The 11466-nt window shown below is 34.3% G+C and overlaps 1 protein-coding gene across 2 annotated transcripts; it reads left to right on the top strand.

Moving 5' to 3' along the window:
• Positions 1–5024: 5024 nt before the first annotated feature.
• crlf2 (cytokine receptor like factor 2) lies at positions 5025–8080 on the top strand. 2 transcript variants are annotated; one of them, XM_059561260.1, is made up of 5 exons: positions 5025–5576; positions 5898–6000; positions 6105–6183; positions 6645–6691; positions 7772–7904. In XM_059561260.1, the coding sequence occupies exons 1-5, from the start codon at positions 5405–5407 to the stop codon at positions 7869–7871; spliced, it is 501 nt and encodes a 166-aa protein (XP_059417243.1). In that variant the 5' UTR covers positions 5025–5404; the 3' UTR covers positions 7872–7904. The 2 variants fall into 2 exon arrangements, with proteins under 2 accessions (XP_059417243.1, XP_059417242.1); XM_059561259.1 differs by lacking the exon at positions 6645–6691 and having other exon boundaries at positions 5356–5576; positions 7772–8080.
• Positions 8081–11466: the final 3386 nt, after the last annotated feature.

Here is an 11466-nt window from a genome sequence, read left to right as displayed (position 1 = left end):
GATTCACTTTTCTCTCACCCTTTTAGCTAAACATATCATTGTAATTTCGCTCTTTGTTCCTGACAGGTATTGTCTTAGCTCGGTTTCTCTGCAGACACGCAGCCCTTCCCAGAGGGGGACACCTGCTCCGCAGCCCAGACAAAATCGAGTGCTGCTCAAAGATTTATCCTCATCTTTTGAATCGATGCTCTCTTTTCCCCTTCATTCCCTACCTTGAAATATCTGTCCTCTCTTTTGCGCAAATGAAATGACAAGATTGGTGTGGTCAGTGTCATTCAACGATGCAGTGGATTTCTGAATCTAAGGTTCTGTATGCATTTATGGTCTGTTGAGACAGTCTTTGTGATCTCAAGAGTGTACATGCTAAATATGTATTATTATGAAATTTTCAAATTGACTCCTTTGTTTGCTTTTACATTTTTTTATATATTCTCTTCACTTGATCAAAACCCATTTGACAGATATTATTAAAGCTCCTCTATTAATGCTCTTCTTGGATTTTATATACATTTTCCAAAATACATAAACATCATAAAATATATATTTTTTTCCAAGTAAAAAAAATAGTAGAAAAAATGCAATAAAGGATTAAAGTAAATTAATGAACCCAAGTGTATGTAATGCATTTTTCAGATAAGATGCTTGTTACGTGCATGTGACTAAGGTGAAATTTTGTTTATAATCACTTTTCATTAGATTGGGAAAATTATCAAGCTGATTATTAAATGTTAAGTATGTTTTTTTAAAGATATTAATCGATCGTTTAAGCAGAACCTGGGATTTTTTATTTTTTTTTATTTTTGGCAAATATTTAGATAAATAAACAAAATAATTAGTGTACTGGAAGGATCTTTTGATAAGATATGAAGAGAGGGTAAATAAACACCAACTCATTTCCTCTATTGACTTTGAAATATACACTCTGTGTGCAAAAACATGATCATTATCTTTTACAAAACAACAGCTCCAGGCACATAAGTGTGACTGTTCACACGTACACTTCCCATGCATCTGCTTTTGTGTGGTAATTAATATCCAACATCTTATATGTGCAATTCACGATAAATTACTGCATGTATTTTATTAAGCCATCTATAGCTAGATCCTAAAGATTATAAATTAACCTACTTGCAAGGTTTGGTTAATAAGACAAGAAGTGTGATACAACTTTTTTAACTTACAATATATGATATTACCAAAAGTTTGAACAAAACTTTGAAAATGTTTGTGTGCAGTTCCAAATTTTTTATGTTAAAGAAAATTACTGTTATTAGAAACATGGAAAGGTAAATATATATTTATTCATATCATTTGAATTATTTATGGCATCTGGTGGTAGGATTTTGTGGTTGCTAATTGCAAAAGACTAGTAAGCTGTGGTGTTGAAAGTTTTAAAGATCTTGCAAAAATAATTCAGTAAAAGAAAAATAGTAAGTGAAGTGTATTAGCCTGGGGCCTGTTTCACTAAGGAGGTTCAACCAACTCTGAGTTTAAACTTGAACTCTGAGTTGACTTACCCTGAGATGGGAAACTCTGAGTTTCTTTCAGTCTCCTCCCCTTTTTTTGGAAAAATGCCCTTCTTACTAAGTTTTAAAAAAAAATCTTTTTTCCCCAAGTACAAATAAAGATTGATTTTCTATATAAGAAAATGATATAAGATACTTAGGGGGGGGGGGGGGGGGAGGGTTAAATTAAGTGCATTTAACTTCAGTAAAAAGATATGCCAGTGTGGTAATAAAAATAATCTTAAAGCTAATGGAAAACAAGATTATTCTGAGTGTCTATTACTAAGTGCAAATCTACTGTAGCTCCGCCCTCCATCGACACATAAGGTTAAATACGACACATGTGAATAACGGCTTCAATGGTGTAGGCAGTAATGTTTTGTGCACGGAAAACTAGCTTGTAACGCGATTGATTGGGTTAGAGTCCGGCTTTTGCCGAGCTCATTCTTATAACTTTTCCCATCACATGTCACATTAGAATTTATTTTCAATAAAAATGATCAAAATGTTCTAAAAATGGAAGTAAAGTGCCTAACGAGTGTTTAATTATGATACAACTATTTATAATTGTAATAAATATAATCATTTACAATCTGTTATTATTGCATCCTGTTAATGTTTAACAATACTGAGGAGCAAATGTATCTGCCAGTATAAAGTATAACTAGCATCTAATTATTATTTACACTTACATGGTACTTTTACTTCTATTTACATGGTAAATAGAATATATCACGATTTTCACTGTACATTTTTTTCTGTAAATAGCATCTAGAGCTACTTGCACTTATCCTACTGTAAGTAGGATCTATCGCTAAGAAAGTATGTTAATTCCACTTAATGTAAATAGCCACTGCCATATATTTTTTGCCCATGAGATACCATAAAATGATTAGCTATTAGTTCATTAATCTAACATTCTGCCAGTTTTCACATGTGATATTATAAAACTGAGAAGAATTACATTTGTATTTAGTCGGAAGTACGCAGTCTGCTTTTTGGCGGGAGCTGTTGCCATGGTGAATCGTAATATTGGTGCTCCATTGATAATGGCTTTTTATAGTTGTGGTGCACGCGCTTAACTCAGAGTCAGTCAATTTAGAGTTGATTAAACCAACTCATTTCAGCTGTTCTGTAACCGAAAACTCTGGGTTTATCGAAGAAAACCTGCTCCTGACCAGGTTAGGTTCATAGAGTAAGTTACCATGGTAACTGACTCTGAGTATAAGTTAGCTCTCTTTCAGAAACGGACTTGACTTACCCTGCTTTCTCGGGTTTGACAAATCTCCCATTCTGAAACAGAAAACCTAGCGTTTCCCTCATTTCAGGGTTAACATACTCAGAGTTTTCACTTAACCTCCTTTGTGAAATGGGCCCCTGGTTATCTCTCTCACCCTTGTTCTCTTCCTTCCTCTCTCTGTGGTCGTTTCTGTGGATATCTGCTCTTGATGACAACGTGATCAAGAGTTTGTCATGAGACTTTCTGATCTGTTCCGGACTTCGTTATATATATTAAAAAAAAAACCCACAAGTGAATTCTGTTCCATGAGAAAATACCAAATAAATAAATAAATAAATAAATGGATAGGTAGATAGATAAATAAAGCAGTACAAGGCACATGGCAGATAGGTTTGGTGTAATTTATGTCTGACCAAAGAAAATTGACACCATTAATAATTTATTTTGCATTTGATTTCAGCAAATAAATATAAATATATTATCAATAGCTTGTTGAGATTATTTTTTTTTTTTTACATTTTTCTGCTGACAATTGAAGTCATATATTTGTGATGTTACATTTACTTTAGGTACATTACTTTAGATTAGTATTGATTTTATCATCCATAACCAGAAGTGAAACCCTGGCTTCTTTTTAACATCTGTATACATTCTTAAAAATAAAGGTGCTTCAAAAGGTTTTTCAAGCGATGCCATAAAAGAACCATTTGGGTTCCACAAAGAACCATTCAGTCAAAGGTTCTTTAAAGAACCATCTTTTCTTACATTTTAATAATTTAAAGAACTTTATTTCACCACAAAGAACCTTTTGTGAAATAGAAAGTTTCTTCAGATGTTAGAGGTTCTTTATGGAACCATTTAGACAAAAAACAAAGTTCTATGGCATCGCGAAGCACCTTTTATTTTTAAGAGAGTATGGATCGTTTTACAAGGAGTAAGAAAACACTGAAGTTCTCTTCTGTAGGATCAAAGAACTTAAAGTTTCCCATAACTGGGTAAAATCAGCAACAATAACTTCTACCAAAAATCGACTGGAGCCCCAGAAATGTGAAATGAATAACAGAATTTAGAACAAAATAACTGATGTGACAAGAGCTCAAATCAAAGCCCTCCCTCAGACTACACTGAACCACTGAGTAAGAAGTGTGGTTAGAGGATGGAAAGGAAATGAGTGGTGGAACAGTGGGGTTTGGTGATTCAGGTACTATAAATTGTGTCACCTTTTCCTCTGTGCTCTAAAAAATGAGAAACCTTCATTGACAAGCAACCGAGAGAGGGACATATCATGAACAGCTGGAGTGTGTATCACCTGCTAGTCCTTACCTTGCTCTTTGCTTCCATGTCTAGTGCTGAATATGATGATGAATATGGTGAGTATTTCTTTCTTCTTCAGTGCTTTAGGCCCTTAATTGACAGGACAAATATTTAATATTTATTGTTTAAAGCAACTTTCAAATAAGCGAATTACTCATAATTTCTATGTGACATCTATCTATATATAAATACCTTTTAGAAAGTTTTGTAGCTAAAGAGCATGAAAAAAGACTTTGCAAAGTTTTATGAGAATGACACAAAAAGTCCCTCAGAAGCATGATTATTAGACTCACCACAAACACGTGTTTTCCTATGTAAAGGTCATACGTTTAATTTTTAGGAATGGAGCATATGACAAGAACGTTCTTGTCAGTATACATTTAGACAGATCTGATGAAGATGATAAGCTTGCTGATAAGTAGCGATGCATCATGGTGCATGAGCTGTCTGGAGAGCCACATCAAAAGGCCTGAGGAGGGGGAGGCATTCACATGATCTGGTATATCCTGTATACCCGACAAAGATTCACATCAGAACGTTCATTAAGTAAAATCCCCATGTTTTCGCAATAATGTTATTCATTCAGTCAATTTCATACTGTAAACTCTGACATATTACTCATACTGTAATCTCAAACAACATCTGTGAACTTTTTCATCATTTTCTGCTATGAGTTTTGTGTTTTATTTAAATGTACATTTTCAAGCATTTGCTAATGTGAACATTTTTTAAACTATACTATTTAGACCTATGAAAACAATGAGAGTGAATCTGAGGTGTGATACAAGAAATGTGAAAGTAGCTTCGGTTTCAGTTACAGTTGCGGATAACTTACATCCAGCTGGTTGTTATTCAAAATAAACTTTGACCCTGTGATCAGGGCCTTGATGCAATATATATATATATATATATATATATATATATAATCGATAAGATGTGAAATGGTAACAGTTGCGTTAGTGAGAAACAAGTCCTGTTATCTGTTATTTTGCACTTCTTATTAATTATTGGGAAATATCAGAATGCTGAATGCCAAGACTGACCAGATTACTTTCTGCTGAACTGTGTACTTACAGTACTCATAATTATTCTGCTCTTTTCTAGATGAGCTATTAGATATTGACCCGGACCAGATTATTTTTACGATTATTAATACATCGCATGGTATTAATATAAGATGGAGGACCCCAGATGAAAACGATAACCCCGAGTGTTATGAAGCTGAAGTGCAGTACAAAAACCAGTGTGTCAAAGACTGGGAGGTATTGAACACTCGCAGACACTTACACATTTGAGCTGCAGTAAGACTTGACTCGAAAAATGCTCATGAATCTTATATGCTGACATGCAGGACATTCACAGCATTAAAGTGAAACAAACACAAATGGAGAATCATTTGAACCTGACCTATATCAGCATGAAAAAGAATTACGATTTCAGAATAAGAATGAGGAAGGAGTGTCTGCAAAAGCCATGGAGCAATTGGACAAAAGTGCAAAGTTGGGGAAACAATGCAGGTACTATTTCTTTGAAAATCCATGTGTTCAGGTCCAGGTTCAGTTCCAGAGCCTGGTTTGATAAATAGGCATCAATTGGTCATCAGCCATAGCAATATGTATGGTTCAAAATATTTATGATCTTATACTCTAATTCGAGTAATTCTGGAGTTTTTGTGGTTTTATTGTGTTACTTTGTCGATATTATGAATTTCTTTTGTTGTTGGATTCTTCAAGTTGATTTGGATATGTCAAATGAAATATGAAAAGAAGTAAATGATTACATATATTCTTCTGTGTGTGTAAAAAGCTTCACAAATAAACTAAACATTTTGTTCACAGGTGCTTGTGTGGTAGAAGCATCCGCCTATATTTGGGTTTATATTTTGATAATTGTGTTGCCACTAACCGCCTTTCTTCTGGTTTGTCTGTTGACTCAACAGGGGTGAGTATAAACCAGCACTTATTACCAGCACAATTATTATAAAATTCTTGCCATATTTTTTTAATCAAATGTCTGAACACTATGTCTTTCTTTGGTCTTGAAAGAATTAGAAGACTGATTTTTCCTGAAGTACCAGATCCCAAACACTTCAAAAATAAAATCATGGACGCTGAACAGTTTCAGGTAAGGACAATGCCATCCACCATATCAAATGCATTAATCTGACAGAATACACCTAAAGATGTTTATAGTTCTTAAAGCTGGAAGAAAATTAGTATTTTCATGCCATAGGATTCTTCAGGGGTTTTTTTCTTCTGTTTTTAAAACAAATAAATTACACACAATCTCAGATCAAATGTGAATTATGTCACCATTCTGTACTTTAAAAATGTGAAGTTGCTTCATTTGGTTAGGTTTAAAAACATATTCCTGTGGTAGTTATAGTGCTTCTGTAGCAGCTTTTTATCACTTTGCATTTTAAAATCTCAGAGAGTGTTTTTACATGTACAACAAAACACTATTAGCTGTATAAAAACCTGAGAGGTTAACATCTTTTTCCCAGTATTTGAAAATGTATATAAACATGTACACATTGAATATTGCCAGAACACTAGTAAAGCTGTTAAGCCTATTTATAATTTCAGCTGGGCTTAAACCATGATCTTTATCCAATAAAAGAACACAGTTTAAGGTATTTACACACTTTGTTTTTTACTTAATATATTTACTTCATTACCTACAAACCCAATGGAAATTACTGAGAAAACTTGTGGCAAAATGTGCTTCCTGGACCAGGGGCGAGGCCAGAAATATTTAAGTGGGTGGGCCTACATAAAACTGGGTGGGCAAAGTGTAGCATATGAAAAAGTTTTTGAAAGTTTTATCTGTTAACCATAGGCTACCTGAGCTAAAGAAAAGTAGAAATTTTATTAACAAATGTCAACAAAGATTAATTAATACTGTAGGCCTACATAATGTATTTCTCATTGTTCACATTGGCCTACAGCATTGCCAAATGTTAACTAAGTTAAAGCATTACCTTAGATGATGGGGCTTCGCAGATGATCCCATAATCAAGTGTCTCAGTTCGCGTTCAAAGGAGTAGATATTAAAGACCGCAGAAATGAGCGCAGCTGTAAATATGTAGTTCGTTGTGGAGAATGTCTAGCACAATGTTTATTTTTTTCTTTACACTGTATCTATGGTAATGTGTTGCTTTAACAAGTTTGGCTCAGAAGTTTTTAATCTATAAATCCATCTAATGCTGGTCTAGTTTCATTTGTAGGCGGACCAGATTCCGTGCTAAGACTTACATTTCCTTTGGGAAATCCAATTTATACTTTTTAAATACTGAATGAGAATTTTCAAATGTAACACTGTTTTCAAACACGCGTGTCCTCACGTTGTTAACTTAATTGTGGGTGGGTGGGACAGAAACTGGGTGAGCCACAGCTGAAAATTTGGTGGGCCATTGCCCATCCGGGCCCACCCGTAGCTTCGTCACTGTTCTGGACTGGTCCACTCTTACAATATATATATATATATATATATATATATATATATATATATATATCCATGAATAAACAAAGATCAGTGGAACATTTCAATTGTACAAAAAGTTCTTAATTGTGGAAAAAGGTGCTTTAGATTATTAAAAATTTTCTCACGCTAAAAGGAGGCTCTGGAAACTTTATTTTTTACAAATGTATGAATTGTAGTAATAATTGCTTAGCTCTAAAGAAATAATTTTGTCTGACATTTCCTTTCTAAGTGGTGGGAGAACTCTACTCAGTGGAATGAGGAATGCTCAACAACAGATGTTGAGATTATGGACAAGAATGAAATTGAAGAGCAACATCAAACTTTGGTAATACAGCCCATGGACACCAACCCAGAGCAACATGACAGTATGTACTGCATCTACTCCTCTCAGACATCTGGTGAAAACACAGAACTGCAGTACTCTCAGAGTGTGTTGGGGTATATCATCCTTTAACACCACAGAGAGGGACTGAAATCATATCCATCAGCCAGTTTAATGCTTTTATGATTGATTATTTAATTGGTGTAACACACGGGGTCACATCTTTTATGCTAGCTAGTGTCTCATGTTTGTGATCATCACCGTTTAGATGCATAGCATGCTCTGTTAGCCCCTGCTGACAGATCCTGTAACTACACCATCTGGATGCAAAAAACATCTTTCTCCATTAATGGGTATTTAAAATTTGCCAACTATTCTGATGCAACTAAAGGATTTGAAGAAATACATTTCCAGGGTTCTTGCATCACCAAACAAGTACCTTTGATATCAGTGGGAATGCTAATTGATATATTTGTCTACGGTATTACAGATCTCATTGGTTACTCCTAAAGTCTGTTATCAGGACTGTGGCTAAAATAAGCTAGTGCACAGAAAATCATTTGAGCACATCATAAGCAAACAATGTGAGTGTAGTACAATAATTAGACAATGGAGGGCACTCTGACTATCCTGAGGGGTTAAAGAAGAGTTGAATCATATCAAAGCCAACAAGGAGCACACTCTTCACTGCATCACAGCCCTCTCTTAGGGAGAGTGTATGTTATTTGAAGTTAATGTGAAACTGCATAACAGATGTGGAGTTTCAGTGTGATGGCATAAAAGCCAGGGCAGTAGCCACACACTGCAGTCTGTTGTGATTGATAAATTAGAATGGCATGAAGAAATTAGCAAATAATCATTAAGATATACTGTACATAGAAGCAAAAATGAAAGCCATACAGGTGGATATGTGAATGTAAAAATTTACACTTTCAGTCGTACCTGTTGCAGCTTAGAAAAACTGAAGAAAAAAACAGGAAAATTAAAAAAAAAGGAAAAATGTACAAAAAATTTAAAATGCATTTTTATTTCAAATGTAAAGGAACCTTTAATGATCTGTGTTTTTTATGACCAAGCAAATTTGAAACAGTTGTGCAACTCTTTCATACTAATGGTCAGATTGTATCTTCCATTAAAGCACAAGATGCTCTTTGTATCATTCTAAATAATTTTCAAGAACATGAACAAGAACAAGAAAAAGGAGGACAACCCAAATACTGGGGACATTCTGATATTCAAGTTCATTTGTTGTCATGCATTTTTTTCAGTACAATTGCTATGTTGATCATAATTAGTTAGTAAATGTGAAATTAGAAAAAGGCTACAAATTTAAATGTATACATATTTTTAGACTTTTGGATCGTACTGTACATGTATTTGACAGACACACACACACACACACACACACACACACACACACACACACACACACACACACACACACACACACACACACATACACACACACACAAACACATTCTGTCTTAATTTTCCATCTATTATATTTCAATTATCTTTACAATTTGTCCTTTTTTTTGCAAAAAAAATGTAAGTACTTGTGCTTTTTACTTTTGAATTTAATAAACCCTTCATCTTTAAATCTTCCAACAGTGTACTGCTAACTGTCTTTGATACACAAACCCACTGCTATGGCGAAGGTGTGATTGAGGCTTGGCAAGATTTCCCCAGTAACACTTGTGTGCTAACTGACTAATAGAAATCTCTGTTTTTTAGTTAAGAGGGCAGTGGGGAATTACCTCACAAGTACAAACAGACAGAAAAGAAAAAGTTTACTCAGAATAATAAAAGATTTCTAAATACGATTAACTGCTTTCACTATATGTAATTTTCCATCGATGCCTCTTAAAGTGAAACTCTTTTCCAAGTAGGGGCACTGGAGGTGGTATTGCTTTGTGTTTCATACATGATAATTGATGTCCACTCATAAAAGGCTTACAATCTGATGTAGCTAGTCACCTCTAGTTATATGAGAGTTCACACCAGCTAAAGTCTTCATACCTCCTCCAGTTTACATAAGAGAAGCAACAAACAGCTTGCTCGATTAATAAATTAAGTATGCTAAATATGGCTTACAGTCATATTTCTGCAGAGCTATTTAATGATAATCAACACTCCAACAATTACATCTTTACACTTTTAATTATACCTTTTGCTTTTCTGTCTGGCACACAGGAATGAATTTGTTCCCTGGTGAATTGTTCTCCAAAGCTTTATGCAAAAACATGTGGGTCTATCTGTGATGATTTTTACTCTTGAATACCAGGAAACACACACACACACTGCAGAGATAAGCCATGCTGGACTAAAATGTTTTATTTATTGTAATGCTTTAGTGGGGGAAGACCTAGTTCATGCATTCATTATCATAAGGCCCCGAGACATTATGCACAAAGAGCAAGATGAATTCTACAGCACGGGCCTTCTACAGCACCTAAAGAATGTGCAGGTGGAGGAACGACTAGCTGTGGCGACATGACACAAGATGACAATATCAAAGAATCACCATCTCTAGCACATAAACTGTCCCTGAAGCAGACACTTCAGGGAGTTTTTTCTGCATTGTTTTCACTATTATCAACTTGTTTTTAATATGCTACGATGAATGTGTCAGGGCCCCCATGGTGGTAAATGGTGGATGACAAATGTTACTGCAAGCAATCCCACTGGATGAACAGTAAAACAGATGTTGAAGAATCTTGCAAAAAAAGAAAAAAAAACACGGAGGCCCTCTTTTTTATTTAATTATTTAGAGTAGAAGAAAGAAGCAACAGTATTAACATGTTTCCTTTGAAGAACAAACGTTCTGTATGTATGTATGTATGTATATATATATATACATACATACATACATACATACAGAACGTTTGTTCTTCAAAGGAAACATGTTAATACTGTTGCTTCTTTCTTCTACTCTAAATAATTAAATAAAAAAGAGGGCCTCCGTGTTTTTTTTTCTTTTTTTTAAAACCGATCAGGTTTTTTTGTCCTGGAGTCCGAGTCATTTGATTTTGATTATCTGCCGATACCAAGTCCTGATCCGATACTTCTATAATACATAAAAAAAGAATAAAGAAGAGCGAAAAAACAGATCCAGGATGTTCAATAAATTACATTTTGAAATATATTCAAATATAAAACAGCTATTTTAAATAGGCTAGTAAAAATATTTCAAAATCTTACTGTTTTGCTGTACTTTGGATCAAATAAATGCAGGCTTGGTGAATAGAAAAAAAAAACCTTAAGCTTACTGTTGAAAAACTTCTGACTGGTAGTATATAGGCAACTATTTTTTCTCTAATTTCTAGCTTTTAATTGGCTTAGAAATCTATAAATGCTGGACAATAACAAATAATAATGATTTGTTTATATACTACAAACACTATTTATCACATAATAATGCAGAATAGTTTCTATACTGTAATAAATACTATGTCAATCAGCACTACATTGTTCATACTTTATTTATCACCTGCTGGAGATGACTTGAAGAACAATTTATTGTCGTGATCGTATATTAACGTCTTCGTGTTTGCATAAGTTTCTGTTTTCCTGTGCGCACCACAGCATAGCTGGACGCTTTT

Source organism: Carassius carassius, chromosome 11 (genome assembly GCF_963082965.1).
Source record: "Carassius carassius chromosome 11, fCarCar2.1, whole genome shotgun sequence".
NCBI lineage: Eukaryota > Metazoa > Chordata > Actinopteri > Cypriniformes > Cyprinidae > Carassius > Carassius carassius.
This window is presented reverse-complemented; position numbering and strand designations above follow the sequence as displayed.

Bases quoted from the DNA above. Each gene is read 5' to 3' on its own strand.
- crlf2 (XM_059561259.1), top strand. From the start codon at position 5,405: ATGCAGGACATTCACAGCATTAAAGTGAAACAAACACAAATGGAGAAT. The intron at 5,577-5,897 runs GTACTATTTCTT...TTTTGTTCACAG, and splicing joins AAGTTGGGGAAACAATGCAG to GTGCTTGTGTGGTAGAAGCA. The intron at 6,184-7,771 runs GTAAGGACAATG...TTCCTTTCTAAG, and splicing joins TGGACGCTGAACAGTTTCAG to TGGTGGGAGAACTCTACTCA.